The 17,783-nt window shown below is 45.9% G+C and overlaps 1 protein-coding gene across 1 annotated transcript; it reads left to right on the top strand.

Moving 5' to 3' along the window:
* The first annotated feature begins 5,384 nt into the window (after window positions 1-5,384).
* On the top strand, window positions 5,385-13,222 carry LOC140207106 (uncharacterized). Its single transcript, XM_072275437.1, has 2 exons — window positions 5,385-5,442; window positions 11,497-13,222. Exon 2 carries the CDS (start codon window positions 11,894-11,896, stop codon window positions 12,695-12,697), a length of 804 nt encoding a protein of 267 aa, XP_072131538.1. The 5' UTR covers window positions 5,385-5,442; window positions 11,497-11,893; the 3' UTR covers window positions 12,698-13,222.
* Window positions 13,223-17,783: the final 4,561 nt, after the last annotated feature.

The raw sequence follows: 17,783 nt of genomic DNA, 5'->3' as shown, positions 1-17,783 counted from the left end.
ACTGAGACACCAGCGAGTTCACCCTGGGTAGAGGCCAATCACCGGCTCAGACTTTGGGAAGAGATTCTCTTAGCCATCTTCACCAAATGTGCATCATTGAGTTCACACTGGGGAGAGGTGGTTCACCTGCTGTGAATGTGGGAAGGGATTCACTCAGTCATCTAACCTTGTGACACATTACCGGGTTCACACTGGGGAGAAAGTTTCAATAAGCTGCTTGCTGGGTGTTTGTCCATCACCGTTGCTAAATGCAATTTCGAGAGTGAATGTTGGTGCTGTACTCTGCAATTATAGCTGCTGCTCACCACACCCAGTTCTGCACCCTGGTCACTGGGCATGGGAGGAGTTTCTTCTGCTGCACATTCACCTTTAATGGGACTGGAGTTTAATAATCTGGATCTGAGACAAATAAATCAGTTCTATTTTGAACTCTGTCTCTGGTACTTAGTAAATTTATAACATACCTAGTGTACAGTAGAGAGTCAACTCAGGCCAGCTGGACCCTGCTAGTGATTCTGTTCCACGACAGTCCTTTCAAATCCTGCCCTGTTGTTCATCTCTCACTCTCCCTGTGGTGATGAGTTCCAAACAGTCACCACTCATGGGTGAAGAGGTTTCCCTTGAATTTTCTGCAGACTGAAGAAATCGAGCTGACTGCAGTTCTGTCTGAGATGTTCTTCCCGCTGATATCTCTGGACTGAGGAAGAATAACACTGGTAGTTAACCTTCTTAATTACGACTCATTTCCACATTATGGGTCATTTTCCCTGCTTCTAAAGGGTTGTTAGAAAACACCACTGTCCTCTAAAGACTGAAAGCAGAATGGGAAACCATCAGTTGGACATTCAACAGAGCAGGGTCAGAAACCAGAGGCAGGTCTGCACAGGGCAGAGTTTGGGGCTCTGGGCAATGGTCGGGGTAAGAACGTATGATGAGGAGAAGGGAATCAGCAGCGGGGCGTGGCAACGAATGACAGAGTAGCAACATTTGGAAGCTGATTGACAGGGAAAATCTTTTGTTTGTCTGACGGATGACACAAATAAAACCTGTGGTGAGGTGCTCCACTGGTCAAGGAACATGTGTGTGTTGGGAATGGTTTTATCTATTGAGCGAGTTGTTCCTGCTTGTTTATTCTGTCATATTATATCTGGATGGTTATTATGGATTGTCCTATCTGAAATAATGTGTTGATTATCATATAATTTGTAAGATTTTGACTAAAACTGGATCAGGCTTGAATTTATGGTGCCTTTATGAAGTGATGGAGGGCATTCATGAGTAAGTACTTTAAAGCAAGAATTTGGTGAGTGATATTTGCCACTTGATTGTACCTTTCTAAGTAATCAGATTGAGTTAAACTGCTGCAGGATCCTGCAATGTGTTGGATTGTGTCTGGTTTCTCTTAGCATTTTCTGCACTTACTGTCTTGCTTGTTTGTATTTCATGTATTTTCAATTTTTCTTCCTTTTGTTAACCACCTTGTCCTGTATTTCTGCAAGGCCCCCCTCTATTTCTGGGAAGAGGTCTCCAACTCTCAGTCAGGTGCTCGATGCTTCCTTGTCACCGTCTCGTCTGCTCAGATCATTGGGATGTCTCCCATGGAGGGTCATGTTCATTCCACTGGTTAATGTTTTCTTCCATAGTGATGATTCATTTCCCTGAGTTGGTCTGTCATTAAAATTTTCTGGTCTGAATTTCTTATCACGATTGCATATACACACATGGAGCGTTGAATCCTGTTCATTTTTGATGGAAATATATACCTAGAAGTTTTATCTGACTGTTGTGTGATTTTTGTTTTCATGTGTGTTTTTTCTCTTCCTCCTTCTGTCCAAGGTAGTGTTAATCTAAGTGGGTTGAGTTTAAATAGTCTTTTCTAAAGTTGTCATTTCAGTTGTTATTTTGCTCGATTTTGCACTACTTTCTATTGTATTTGCTTGTTGATTTTCCAGATATGTGGGTATCAGGAGTCGCAAAGAAGGGTCTTGGCCCGAAATGTTGATTCCCATGCATAGATGCTGCCTGACATGTTGAGCTCCTCCAGCACTTTGTGTGTAGTTCTCTGGATTTCTAGCATCTGCAGATCCTCTTGTTTCACAGATACTTGTATGTTTCTTGAAATAGCAGCCGGTAGTTGGGTTGCGTGGCTCTGTTGGTAAAATATTAAATAAAATCATTAGAAAGGGGTGGCAAAGGGCTGGAAGGTGTAGAATCTCTGTGGGTACAATTAAGGAAGAGCAAATGTAAAAATAAAAAAAATCCCTGATGGGAATTGTATCGAGACGTCCAAACAGTAGTGAGTATGTGGTCCACAAATTACAATGGGAGATAGAAAGTGCGTGCCAAAAGGGCAATGTTACAATAGTCATGGGGGATTGTCATGCAGGTGATTAGGAAAATTAGGATGGTGTTGGTCTCGAGGAGGAATTCCGAGAATGCCTACGAGATGCTTTTTTTTTTAGAGCAGCTCATGGTTGAGCCCACTTGGGGATCACCTATTCTGGACTGGGTGTTGTAATGAACCGGAATTAACTAGGTCATTTAAGATCGAATATCCCTTAGGGGCAAGTGATCTTAATATAATCCAATTCACCCTGACATTAGAGAAGGAGAGGCTGAAGTTAGATGTGGAATAAAGAGAATTTGAGAGCAAGAGAGAAGAATTGGTCAAAATTTAATTTGAAAAGAACATGGGCAGGGATGAAAACAGAGCAGTGATGGCTGGAATTTCTGGAAGGATTTCGGAAGGCACAGGATATACACATCACAAAGAGGAAGTAGTATTCTAAAGGTAAGGTGACAAAACCGTGGCTGATAAAAGAAATCAAAGGCAACATAAAGACCAAAGAGAGGGCATAGAGCAAAAATTACTAGGAAGTTAGAGGATTAGATTAGATTATGAGGACGCTCAGTCCTCATTTATTATTATTTAGAACTGCATCCATGCATTAAGAAATGATACAATGTTCCTCCGGAGTGATACCACAAAAAAAAAGGACAAACCAAAGACTAACACTGACAAGACCACATAATTATAACATACAGTTACAGCAGTGCAAAGCAATACCATAATTTGATAAAGAACAGACCATGGGAATGGTAAAAAAAAACAGATGCAAAGTTCCCATCGACTCCCAATAGTCCTGATAGCAGGCAGCAGAAGTGAGGAACCCTCTCTGTCATAAACCTCCAGGCACCGACAACTGTTGATGCATTGGAAGCATCCGACCCCAGCCAACTCTGAGTCCGTCCAAAAAATTCGAGCCTCCAACGAGCCCTTCGACACCGAGCATCGAGCACCATCTCTGCCGAACGCCTCGACCCCATCCCGGCTGCCAAGCGGCAAGCAAAGCCGAGGACTCCAGGCCTTCCCCTCCGGAGATTCAGGACCACACAGTAACAGCGGCAGCAAAAAAGGCATCTCAGAAGTTTCTCCAGATGTTCCTCCGTTCTCTTACGTCTGTCTCCATCAAATCAGAATTGTGCACGGCACCCTACTTGACAGATTACAGATATCATTCACTGGATTGCTGCCATCTTCTCCTCCTCCAAGATTGGGAAGCTTTTAAAAACCAACAGGATGCAACTAAAATAATTAAGAAGGAAAAGATGGAACACATAGGTGAGCTAGCCAGTAATATTAAAGAGGATACCAAATTTTCCTTCAGGTACATGTAGTGTAAAAGAGAGGTGGACGTGGATATGGGACCACTGAAAAATGATGCTGGATGCAAGATCATCCAGCAAGTTGCTCCATCTACTTGCCTTTTCCCCATAACCCTTGATTCCCTTACTCTGTAATAACCTATCTGACTCGATCAGGTTCATGAGGGACTGTTGCTGTCAGATTCTGCAGTTCTTGTGGCTGTTCATCGCACCCAGGACTGAACCCTGGTCACTGAGCATTGGAGGAGTCTGTTCTGCTGTTATAAGCTTTAAACTAGACCAGTGATTAACATCGTGGATCTGTGAAAGATAAATCAGTTCTGTGTCAAATCCCGTGTCACAAGTACTTACTCTCTCTACCAAACTCACAATGTAAACTAGAGAGGCCACTCAGTCCATCTGGTCCCTGCCCATGTTTCTGTTCCATATTTTAAAATCCATCTCCGACGTTCCTCTCTCTCTCTCCCTGTGATGATGAGTTGGAACTGGTCACCACTCCGTTGGAGAAGAGATTTCCCTTTAATTTTATAGAATCATAGAAATCTGCAGCACATTACAGGCTGTTCAGCCCACAATGTTGTGCCACACCATGTAACCTGCTCTGGAAACCGCCTAGAATTACCCTCACAGATGGCCCTCTATTTTTCTAGGCTCCATGTACCTATCTAAGCTCTTAAAAGACTCAGTTGTATCCACCTCCACCACCGCCACTGGCCGTGCATTGCATACACCCACCACTGTTTATGTAAAAGCATTACCTTTGACAACTCTCTTGCAACTACTTCCAAACACCTTAACGCTATGCCCCCTTGTGTTAGCCATTTCAGTCGTGGGGAAAAAGCCTCTGGCTATTCCACAACCAATATCTCTCATCATCACCTGTATGGATTTCCTGCATGACTTTCTCTAGCTTGAATATGACGATGAGCTCACTGTGGTTTTGACATTCCCCAGGGCTCAGGACTAAGGTGGTCAAATTCCTTCTTTCCTGCTCTTTTGAACGTTTTGTGTCATTTTCACTCATTTCAAAGGACTGTGCTTCAGACAGCTGGGTTGTTGCAATGTGCCTCTAAAGTCTGACAGCAGACTAGGGAGTGAATCTTCGATGGAGCAGAGTCAGAAACCAAAGAATTACCAGCCTGAGTCAGGGCTTTGGGACTCCAGAGAGATATGGGGTCTAGAGTTTACGAGGAGGAGGAGGAAGAGGAATCAGGCCTGCAGGATGTTCCTACAGATGAAAGGTCAGAAACATTTGGAAACTGATTGAAAAAAATGCAAAACACTGGAGGAAATCAGCAGATCAGGCAGCAAATGTGGAGAGGAATATCTAGACAACGTTCAGGCCGAGCCCCTTCAGCATGCCTAGACTGTATACTCTGCTTAGTTACTGTCTGAACTGCAGAGCTCTTCCTGCGTTTTGTGTGTGTGCGTCTCTGTATTTCCAGCAACTGCAGCTGTGTTTTATATCTGCCTTTGTAAGAGGATTGTACATACAGTTTGATATTGTGTGTATTGTTTATGGGAGCCGCTTTCTGCGCTAAAACAGCTGCTGAGGTTTCTATATACACAAAAAAAACTGAGGTATGGACATGGAACCGGTGGTTGCAGAAACTATTAATGGCACCTTGTTTACGCAGATAGACCTGCGCTAAAAATTCCGCCGGCGCTGAAGCACCGCTCAAATGCGCAGGCGTAAAGGTTGATTAGATTTGCAATATCACGCATGCGCGCAGTACACAATAGCCCTCAGGATCACGGCTGCAGGATCGGACGCAGGTAAGCGAGTATCTCGGGGTGATAATTTTCAACACCGACTGAGGGACAATTGTTGTGACCTGCGGGCGCCGTGGCCCACAATCCCGGGACAGTCCTGCTCTCTTCCCTCTCTCTCAGCCCCACCATCCGTACACGGGCCCCGGGGAGCTTCCGGCTGATGAGGGAATGGGAACCGATGGATCTCTCAGACAGAGCTGAGCTCCAGCTGTCTAAATGCAAGGATTGGGAACTCGGAGAAAGGGAACAAAATCTTTTACATCAGCAGTTGAGAAAATCACCTTTGTTCTAATTCCAATGACAAACAAGAGAAAATCTGCAGAAATCCAAGCAACACGCAGAAATTACTGGAGGAACTCAGCATTAGTATATTTTTCATAGATGCTGCCTGGCCTGCTGAGTTCCTCCAGCATTTTGTGTGTGTTGCTTGTTCGACCTCCTCCTGAGGACATGTTTTGACCCATTCTCTCTGGGTACATCATGGTATCAAACACCTTTGCCCTGGGCAACAAGAAGCTTTCACATCACAAATCTGCCAGACTCCAATGAGACAGACGACTGCCCTTCCCTTCTTATTCATTGGCATTGCCATCAATGAGTTCACCACCATCAGTCACCTGGGGGAGGGTTCAGGGGAAATATTTATGTACAATACAGAAAATGGTGTTACCTGTGTGTATTGTGACGATGCAAAAGTTGCTGGAGAATTTACAAGTGGGAGGAAGTGGAGTGATATTTGGAAATCTGACTTTTTAAAGCATCATTTAGCAAGAAAATCACATATAGGCGGTATGCAAAAGCTCTGGTTAGAAAATCCTTCATTGCCTGCTATAGGCCTGCTACATAGGTTGTGTGAGAGTGCAGATGAACGTGATCGAACCCAGAGGAGATCAAAGTTCTTATCTCCAGTGATTTGCTCGCTGTTGAAATGAATAGCTCTCTATATAAAATACAGTTTACACATGTTGTTGTCACTGGGCAAGAATTGTGCAGCACAAGAGTTTTGCACACACTGGTCATTACAAATTAGAGGGGACATTGGTGGGAAGGAGGGGAGACCTACAGTGTCCCTGACACCCTCACGTACCTGACTCCCTGTAACCCTGCACGTTAGGGAGTTGGAGCTGGAAATGGATGAATTCTGGATCATTCGGGAGTCGGAGGGGGTGATAGATATGACATGAAGAGAGGTGAGTTACACCCAAGATGCAGGACACAGGAAACTGGGTGATGGTCAGGAAGGGGAATGAGGTTAAATAGCCATCACTGAGTACTCTTGTGGCCAACCCCCACAACAACAGGTAGACCACGTTAGAAACTGTTGGCAGGGAATTAGCTGGCACAGGAAAGTCAAAGGGCTGATAGGGGATTCGTTAGTTAGGGGAACAGAACCAGAAGGGGGACTAATATCCTAGTGGTCATGCTTGCTAGTGCTAGTGGATGTTAAGCTAAAGTTGCAGGGCGGATGGGAGCCAGAATGCCAGAACAGATAGTGGGGTCATTGAATTGAATTACATCCTTCATGTACATGTGGAGTAGAAATCTTTATGTTCCGTCTCCATCTAAATGTGCAATTTATAGTAAATAGTATTTAAAACAGGACAGTCAGTATAATATAGAAATACAATTGTATCAGCATGAATTAATCTGTCTGATGGCCTGGTGGAAGGAGCTGCCCCAGAGCCTGTTGATCCTGGCTTTCATGCTGTGGTACCGTTTCCCAGATGGTAGAAGCTGGAACAGTTTGTGGCTGGGGTGACTCGGGTCTTCAGTGATCCTTCAGGCCCTTTTTACACACCTGTCACTGTAAATGTCCTGAATAGTGGAAAATTCACATCTATAGATGCACTGGGCTGTCTGCACCACTCTCTGCAGAGTCCTGTGATTGTGGGAAGTACAGTTCCCATACCAGGCAGTGATGCAGCCAGTCAGGATGCTCTCAATTGTGTCCCTGTTGAAAGTTCTTAGGATTTGGGGGCACATTCCAAACTTCTTCAACCATCTGAGGTGAAAGAGGTACTGTTGTGCTTTTTTCACCACAGAGAGAGTATGTGCAGACCACGTGAGATCCTTGGTGATGTGGATGCTGAGGAACTCAAAGCTGTTTACCCTCTCATCCCCAGATGCATCGATGTCAATGAGGGTTAGCCTGTCTCCATTCCTTCTGTAATCCACAACCAGCTCCTTTTACTCTGTGACATTGAGGAAGTGGTTGTTTGCTTGACACCAGTCAGATGTTGTTCAGACTTCAGACAAAGTCAGCAATCAAAAGGTTGCGCATGGTGTGGTGAATGTGCTGACCTGTGTTTATCAAATGCAAGAAGCATCGTAGGAAAGCCAGATGAGCTCAGTGCATTAAATGGTGATATTGTTACCATTACTGGGAGTTAGTTGCACCCAACAGTCTGAGGGATTGAGAGGAACACATTTACAGAGAGATCACAGACTATGCCAAGAAACAAAGTTTGTTAACTTTCCATATATTGACTGGGAGACTCCCATACTGTAAAAGGACTAGATGGGGTAGAGTTTGTCAAATGTGCCCTCAGTTAATGGAATTCCTGACATGGACGTGTGCAATAAGCTGTTAGGAAATGATCCAGGGCTAGTGACAGAAATTAGTGTATGGGAACACTTTGTATCTAGATATGGAAAAAGAAAGATCCGGACCATGGGTTGAGATTCTAAATTGGAGAAAGGTCAATGTTGATGGTATCAGGAAGGATCTAACAACAGTGGATTGGGACAGGCTGTTTTCTGGCAAAGGAGTGCTTGGTAAGTGGGAGGCCTTCAGAAGTTAATTTTTGAGGGTGTAGAGTTTGTATGTGCCTGTCAAAATAGAAGTTGAAAAGTAACTGGTGCAAGGAACCTTGCTTTTCCAGAGATATTGAGGCCCCGGATATCTTGTTCCTCTAAGTGCCTCACGCTGCTGGGTGCAACCAAGACTCATTAATGACTACAATATCATAATTCCACGCCTGAGCTCATCCGTTTTCTTTTTTTTTTGTTGTCTTCTGTTGGTTTCTGAAAGCTTTCCAATAGTTTTTATGCTATGATTTCCCTTCTCTTTGGCTTTTATGTTGGCTATGGTTTCTCACTTCAGCTATGGTTGTGTCCTCCTGCCTTTCCCATGCTTCCACTTTGGGATGTATCGATCACTCAGCTCCCGAATTGCTCCCAGAAACTCCAGTCATTGCTGCTCCTTTGTCATTCCCAACAGTTTTCCCTACCAATGAAGTTTGGCCAGCTTTTCTACAATAGAAACAGGAAGAAGTTCGGTACAGAAACATGTCATTAGGCCCATCTAGTGAATGCTGAAAAACCTTTTAAGCTGACAAATGCAAAGACCTGCACCAGGACCAAAGCCCTCCATACCCCTACCATCCAGGTACCTATCCAAACTTCTCTTAAATGGTGGAATCGAGCTGGCATGAACCACTTGTGCTGGCATCTCATTCCACACTCTCTCAACCATTTCAGTGAAGAGGTTTTCCACAGGTTCCCATTAAATTTTCATTAAATGTGGGAGGCAATTACCCATGACCTTTGCTTATAGTCCCACCCAACCTCAGTGGAAAAAGCTGCTTGCATTTACCCTATCTATACCCTCATAATTGTGTATACTTCCAACAAATCTTCAAAGCAATGTATGATTTCCTTGTTTATGTTTAGAGCCTATTTTAGGTATATAAGATGAGGGGCATTGATCATGTGGATAGCCAGAGGTTTTTTCCCAGAGCTGAAATGGCTAACACAAGGGGACACAGGTGCTTGAAAATAGGTACCAAGGGGAAGTCAGGGGTAAGTTTTTGACAGAGTAGCTTGTGTGTGGATCGCACTGCCAGCAGTGGTGGTGGAAGCGGATATAATAGGGTCTTGTTAGAGCCTCTTAGATAGGTACATGGAGCTTAGGAAATTAGAAGGCTATGTGCCAGGGGAAATTCTAGGCAGTTTCTTGAGGAGGTATCATGATCGGCACAACACTGTGGGCCGAAAGGCCTGTAATGTGCTGTTGGTTTCTATGTTCTCCGTTAAACAGTGGAACAACATCGACTGTTCTTTTCAATCCTCTGGTACCTCCCCCTGTCACTAAGGATGACTTATTTATCTCCGCTAGGGACCCAACAACTTCTGCACTTACCTCCCGTAGCGTCTGAGGGAGCACCCTGTCATGTCCTGGAGATTTATCTACCCTAATCTGTCTCAGGATAGCAAACATCTCCTCTTCTTTAATCTGCACAGGGTCCACGATTTTAATGCCGCTTTCTAACACTTCCATGGACTCTGTCCATCTCCTGAGTAAATAGAGATGAAAAAAAAATTAAGATCTTCCCGATCTGCTTTGTTTCCACACATGAATTGCAATTCTGGTCTTCCAGAGGACCAACTTTGCCCCTTGCAATCCTTTTGCTCTTAATCTGTCCATTAGGATAATGCTTCATCTCCTCTGTGAGGGCAACCTCATGCCTTCTTTTAGCCATCTTGATTTATTTCTCATGTGTTCTCTTGCATTTCTTACACTCCATAAGAAGCTACCTGCCTATCCCTGTTCTGCAACTCCATTTTGTCCTTCACCGGGGTCTCAATACCTCTTGAAATCCAAGGTTCCCTACAATTTCTATCTTTACCTTTTATTCTGACAAACACATACCCACTTTGTACTCTCAAAATTTTGCTTTAAAGGCCTCAATTTACCAAGCACACCTTTGCCATAAAGGAGCCTGTCCCAGTCCACAGTTGCCAGATCCTAGTGTCATAATTCGAGGTGTTGATCCATGCCCTGAACACATCCGCCTTTCCTGCGCTGCTCCCTGTATTGAAATATACAGGGCTCAGCATATTCACTGCACCATGCTCAACTTTTTCATTCCTGACTTTGTCTGAGGGCTGAACAACGTCTGTCTCCACAACCCCTCCACTATCTGTTCTGTTATCCAGGCTCCCATTCCCCCTGCAACTTCAGTTTAACCCCCTTACCCCCACCTCCCACCATGCAGCTCTATCACCCCTTTGGCCGTCATCTCCCAGATCAATAAAAAGGAGGTGCATACCAGGTACAGGCAGATAGGAACAAATCGGGTACTTAAGAAGTACAGGAAATTCAAGTGAACACTTATGAAAGAAATAAGAGAAGGCATGAGGTTGCCCCAGCTGACAAGGTGAAGGAGAATCCTCAGGGATTCTGCAGATATTTTAAGAGCAAAAAGATTGCAAGGGAAAAATTAATCTTCTGGAAGATCAGAATAGTAATCCATACGAGGACACAAAATATATGGGGGAGATTTTACTGTATTTACTCCAGAGAGGGACACAGTCATTAGAAGTGAGGCAAAGCAGGACCCTTTGTGGACCCTGTACAGATTACAGAGGTGGAGGTGTTTGCTGTCTGAAGGCAAATTAGCATGGATTCTCAGGGCCTGAGAATTTGTTCCCTGGGACCTACTGGAAGACAAGTGCAGAAATTGTCGGGGCCCATTCACAGATATTTAAATCATCCTTAGTGACAGGAGAGGTACTGGCGGATTGGAGGGCAACCAATTTTGTTCCGCTGTTCAAGAAATGCTCTAAAAATAAACTAGGAAGTTACACACTGGTGAGCCTGACATCAGTAGTGGGAAAGTTATTGGAACATATGTGCAGGAACCGGATATGTAAGTATTTGGATACATGTGGACTGATTAAGGATAGGCAGAGTGGTGGGTGTGTGGAATGCACTGCCGGCTATTTGTGTGAGAGTGTTTCAGTTACTGGGGCCAGGAACCCATGCAGCTCAGTGGGAAGAGGGAATAATACCAATGGAGAGAGTCAAACTGAGCCATGTCAGAGATTGGAGATGGCAGAAATGCCCCATTCTTATAGAGACAGAAAAAGCATCAGAGAGTTTGTTGGTCATCCCAGATACCAGCACAGTGCCCAGTTAGAAGATGATTTCTCTCTCCAACTTGGGTTGAACTTCACTGTAACAGTGTGATGTCAGATCACACCTTGACAACCCAAGTGATCTCATCTGAAATGTTGTCCTTCACCCATTGATGGATTCTGTAAATCTTTTTACAGGTTAAAAATAACAAGGAGTTTGTCTACGGGAATCTCAAACACAACACGCCAGTTTTGCTGTCTCTGTCCAGATATTTAAGTGGAGCAAGGGATTCACTCGATCATCCTTCCTGCTCAGACTGTGGGGAGGGGTTCACTCGATCATCTGACCGACTGGCACACCTGTCATTTTACACAGGGGAGAACCCATTCATCTGCTCAGACAGTGGGTTGGATTGACTCGATCATTTGAACTGAAGGTACATCAGCAAGTTCACACTGGGCAAGGCTGTTCATCTGTGTGTGAGAAGTGATTCAGTCGGTCTTCCCACCTGTGGACACACCAGTCAGTTCACACTGGGCAAGGCTGGTCATCTGCTGAATTTGTGGGGAAGGATTCACTCGGTCATCTGACATAATGGCTCACCAGCGAGTTCACACTGGGGAGAGACCGTTCACCTGCTCATTGTGTGGGAAGCGATTCACTCGGTCAGCTAAACTGAAGGTACATCAGCGAGTTCACACCAGGGAGCGGCCGTTCATGTGCTTATTGTGTGGGAAGGGATTCACTCAGTCATCCACCCTAATGCTGCACCAGCGAATTCACACTGGAGAGAGGCCATTCACCTGCTTAGACTGCGGGAAGGGATTCACTCAGTCATCCACCCTACTGGCACACCAGTCAGTTCACACTGGGGAGAGGCCGTTCACCTGCTCAGTGTGTGGGAAGGGATTTACTCAGTCATCCACCCTAATGGTGCACCAGCGAGTTCACACTGGGGAGAGGCCATTCACCTGCTCAAACTGTGCGGAGACATTCACTCGGTCATCCAACCTACAGAGACACCAGCGAGTTCATACTGGGGAGAAGCCATTCACTTGCTCAGTCTGTGGGAAGGGATTCACTCGGTCATCCAACCTACAGAGACACCAGCGAGTTCACACTGGAGAGAGGCCATTCACGTGCCTAGACTGTGGGAAGGGATTCACATCGTCATCTAAACTGAAGGTACATCAGCGAATTCACACTGGAGAGAGGCCGTTCACCTGCTCAGATTGTGGGAAGGGTTTCACTCAATCATCCCACCTACAGAGTCACCAGCGAGTTCACACTGGGGAGAAGCCGTTCACCTGCTCAGACTGTGGAAAGGGATTCACTCGGTCATCCTCCCTCTTGGCACACCAGTCAGTTCACACTGGGGAGAAGCAATTCATCTGTTGAGACTGGGAAGGGATTCGCTCGGTCATCTGACCGACAGAGACACCAGCGAGTTCACACTACAGATAAGCCATTCACCTGCTCAGACTGTGGGAAAGGATTCCCTCACTCTTCCACCCAACAGATGAGATGTTAAAGGATAAGTTGTCCTGTTAACTTGCTGGAAATTAGATGCTCTCAGGTGATTACGTGGTCTTTGTCAAGTACTATTGAGATTTTAAAGGGTAATTTGTGCTGATGACATGCAAGAATTTTGATACTAATCACACACATTGTACTTGGGTGGATGACCTTTGCTTCTGCTTTAGGTGCTGAAGTATCTTTGTCTCGTACTATTAGTGTTGCCAGTCACGTGACTGTGGGAGTAGCTAAAAATTGTATCTTGCATACGTGACCGATGTGGTGTAAAACCCTATAAAAAGGGAGGACTGTTCCCCTGTTCAGAGAGCATCGCTTGACAGGGCTCTGCAAGTACTGCGAAGTTTGTTAAGCGATCCTCCAAAAAGCTTGTACTTGCTTAAATAAAGAATCGTGGCTATCCACAGAAGTTGGCGTATTTCATTTGTACCAACTGTGTAAGAATCTCAAGAAAACAAACCGACATGACATGTGGCGACGAGGATGGGATTATAACATAAACGGAGCTCCTAGGCGGAATGAATAAGTGATCAGTTGTGTGATGGTGACGTGAGACGGATGGGCCCACAAGGTAAGATTTACCTTGATCTCTCTCATTAACCTATCACTCAGTCGACCCCTCGTCCCATGGAGCTCTGTAGTGATGGAATCCCTGGGATACCTTACGCACTAGTACGCTGACGGATTCGTCTCAGGGAGGTTCGAGTCCCCCGGAGTTCGGAGGTTAGAGTCCTCAGAGCTGCAAGTTTTCGGAAAAGGAGGTGAGAGTCCTCCGATAGTGGGATTCGAGTTCCCGAAAATAAGGTTAATTACAGTGTCCATCTCAACCACCCGGCCTCAGACCGGTTGTTAAGACGGGAAGTCCCCCACGCAAAGGTCAGGACCCTGAAGTGTGTGTGGAGAGCAAAGACACTGGCCTAGTACATAGAGATAAGTTAAGGAGTTGGCACTTTAAGATTTGGACAGACATTGGATAAGCCGGGTGTCGGAACCCCTTTGTATCGGTTATGTCGGGATAACCCCAAAGCTGAGGAACGGTTCAGATGCCTGTCGCCATGCTGAAATTAAAAAATTGAGAAATGAAATTTGGCCAATACAGGGAACTTAGGATGTTAATAAATGTATAAAAGCAGAAGAGGCAATTTGGAAATGTAATACAGGGACTAAATGGAAAACTTTAATATCCACGTGGAGGAAGTAACAAATAAATCAATGCAGACCAGCTGGGAAAATAACACACGTCGGAGAGGGATAAATTCATGTGATCTAAGCCAGGATTCCCCAATTAGTTTTCCACAAGGGCCAAATTATGTCAAACATGCCAAGCCAAGGGCCACAACGTCCAGGGCTTTTTTTATTGCGCCAGTAAGTTGTTTTATGAGCAGATGTTGCTGCTGCTGCTATTAACATTAATCATTAATTGTTATTATTATTATTAGTAGTAGTAATATAGCCCTGGGATCCTGAAAGCCTGAGTTGTGGGTCACACAAGAAAAAAATGCACTCTTGAAACAAAATAAGTCCAAAACCAACCATTTAATTATGACTGTAGCTCTCGCAACTGTCAGCTGTCACATTGAGATGCCAGTAGTGGACCCAAATGCAAGACACAGACACTGAAGTACTAGGAACAGGACAAGGATGCAGGACCTGGGCTAAGACATGGACAAGAAACAGGGAAACCGGACAAGGAACTATGAACTAGGAGTCTGGGCTAGGGAGAGCGGGACCACGACTAGAAACTATGGACTAGGAGACAAGGCTTGGACTCCGAGCCAGAGACTGGACAAGGACACAGAACCTGGGTCTTGCCTCGGGCTCGGACCCCAGAACCAGGCAAGGACATGACATGGCTACCAGACAGGACGTGGCTGGGGTCTTTACTCTTGAGGCTTGGGCCTGGGGTCTTGGCTCTTGAACTTTGAGACAGGCTGGGGTCTGGGGTCTGGGCTCTGGAGGCTGCGGGCCGGGGTCTGGGCTCTGGAGGCTGCGGGCCAGGGTCTGGGCTCTGGAGGCTGCGGGCCGGCGTCTGGGCTCTCGCGGCTGCAGGCTGGGGTCTTGGGTCCCGCGGCTGCAGGCAGGGGTCTTGGGTCTCGAGGCTGCAGGCAGGGGTCTTGGGACTTGGAATGTGGAAGCTGATATCTCGGAGGCTGGAGCTTAGAGACAGACTGGGAAATGTACATCAACATGGAGCCGGGAGTTATCCTTCGAAAAGCCAGGACTTATCTTTAACACGACACCAACATGAGAGAAGACAGTACATAGACATAGAACCAGGATTATACTTAGACATGCTGGGAATCAACCTCTCCACACCAAGGTGGGACAGGACCATCCGTCGGGTAACGGCAGAACTGCTGGACTCACCCAACAGAGGCAAAGACCAAACAAGACAGGTCCCCCCATCAGGGCAACGGCAGAACGTCCTGACTTACCCCACAGAGGCGAGGACAAGACAAGACATGACATCCCCCCCGCAGGGCAACGGCAGAACGGTCTGACTTACCCCATGGAGGCGAGGACAAGACATGACATCACCCCGCAGGGCAATGGCAGAATGGCCTGACTTACCCCACGGAGGCGAGGACACGAAGAGACAAACACCAAAGAATAACAGACAGTTCCATCTCTGCATCGGGGTTGCTCCGAGTAGCAGTTACGGCCAGTAAACTCGGCTGGCTACGGAAACAGCCGGATCTCTATCTAGCTCGGAGTGACTGACTGACTCGGCTGGCTCAGGAAACGGCTGAATCCATACCGCAAAGACAGCTCCGACTACTGACAGCAAGACTCAATGAGGGGATGGTTCCCCAATCGCGGCCTAAAGATGGCAAGTGGCCGCTCCAGCCTCCATCGGCAGGTTGCTCCCAGGGGATCTTGACAAGACAAATCAGCAGCCCACATTCAACCCCAAGGCTACTTATATTCCAAACCTCAAGTTGAGAATCAGGTGCCAATGAATAATTCAACCAAAACAAGGGACAGCTGGAAGACCTGGAGTCCCGACTCCACGGATCGGACCGTGAACCGGAATGCGGGCTTCACAGACCGGACCATAACATGAGAACTCATCTGGGAGTTAAAATACACACACACACAGTAAACATGGTAGTCTTCACCACTTCTCTTCCACACAAAGAACACCTCTTCCACACAGAGTTTTAGTAGTACTGCCTTTTCCACTGTTTCTCTTCTCTCATTTAATCTATTTCTTCTTTTAAATTAAGCTATGTAGCATTTGAAGTATGAAGTGTTGCTATAAATGAAAATATCAGTATTATTGTTGTTGTAATATTATTATACCGCAATAAGATTGACAAATGGAAAAAATAAATTGATTGACTCACCAATCAGTGAGAGAAGTGACCGTGACGGGATGAGGTAATCCTTCTGATGTCGGCCTGTATTCTGTTGTGGAAATCCTGAGGCACTGGCCGAGATGTGCATTGGAGAGTCTGTTTCTGTCCTGGTTCTTGATAGAGTTCTTTGAAGGAAACGATGACTCACACATGTACACTTCTTCGCTAAAACCTCTGCTCTTCTTGTTGCCATGTTAGCCGACAATGGCACCGTCTTTAATAGCTCCACAACCGTTTGGTTTTCTCATCATGAGTTAAAACTTCGCCAACTGTATCAATTGCACACGTTTCAATCAACTCGGCATCAGCGAATGGCTTCTTAGCTTTGGCAAGATCCCATGACACATGCAATGATGCAGCTGTTGTGCTCTCTTGTGCAGATGTTGACCGAGAGCTGGTAGAAATGGAGTGCTTTATGCTGTTATTATATTTGTGATGTTTTGTTAGTGTTGATCTGATTTTGCAGGGTATTTGGCATTGAAACTGGCAGCATGTGTAGTGTTGAAGTGCTGCTTCAGATTTTCTGTTTTGCTGACAGCCACGGCAGCGGCGGATCTACTGACCATCGAGTTTACTGTGATATTGTGGCGGGTCAGTTATTATTACCTCCCCGGGACTTTCCTGGACATCACCCCTGGGTGCAGTGTGATCTCTGCCCTGGGAGAGGCAGCCACAGAAATTTCTGTCTGGTTCACCGTCGCTTTTACTTTTGATCGGTTTGTCGCCATTTGTTGCCAGAAGCAGAAAATAAAATATTGCACCGGGAAAACTGCGGCTGTGGTTCTGACAACAACCGGCGTTCTGCTCTGCTCTGTGTGCCCTCCGTCTTTATATATCGTCCTGTGAAAGTGGTTGACAATACACCCTGGGACTGTATTGAAATACCGAACTACTATACGGATCCCGGGTGGGTGGGATATGACCGGCTTTCTACCGTCCTCACACCATTACTCCTGTTCGTGTTAATACTGTTCAACGCTCTGACAGTCAGACACATTTTAGTGACCAGTCGCGTCCGTAAGGGGCTGAGGGGTCAGAGCAAAGCGGAGAACCGCAGTGACCCAGAGATGGAGAGCAGGAGGAGGTCTGTGATCTTACTTCTCACCATCTCCGGAAGCTTCATCATCCTGTGGTCAGTGAATGTTGCCAAATTCCTTTATTACACCATTGCCGGACTGGATCCAAGTGTAAGGCGTTTCTTCTTTGTTATGTTATAATTGAAATGGCTTGTTTATTATGTTAACTGCTGAGAAAGTCCTCCCGCTGGCAGTTTGTTTGGATTATGTTACAGATAAGAGGGTGAACAAACCAATTGGCATAGATGTTATTCTTTCTGTGTGTCTGTAAGTTATTGTGATGGGTGGGTTTTTGGGACAAGGCGGGAGAGAGAGACAGAGGATGGACAAGGTGCTGTGAGTCCGCTAACAGGGTCAGACCCCACGCAGGAGTCTGAGGTCCAGGGTGTTCAGCAAGGAGAGGAGATGGAGACGGACTCATGTGGCGCGACCATTGTTGTTGGTCCCAGGCGGCAGGTTGAGGTGGTCCGCGGGAAGGCGCAGGGTGAAGATGGATGGTCCTGAGCTCCAACTGTT

The sequence above is a fragment of the Mobula birostris genome, chromosome 13 (genome assembly GCF_030028105.1).
Source record: "Mobula birostris isolate sMobBir1 chromosome 13, sMobBir1.hap1, whole genome shotgun sequence".
Taxonomy (NCBI): Eukaryota; Metazoa; Chordata; class Chondrichthyes; order Myliobatiformes; family Myliobatidae; genus Mobula; species Mobula birostris.
This window is presented reverse-complemented; position numbering and strand designations above follow the sequence as displayed.

Coding starts and splice junctions, on each gene's coding strand:
- LOC140207106 (XM_072275437.1), top strand. CDS start 11,894: ATGGCTCACCAGCGAGTTCACACTGGGGAGAGACCGTTCACCTGCTCA.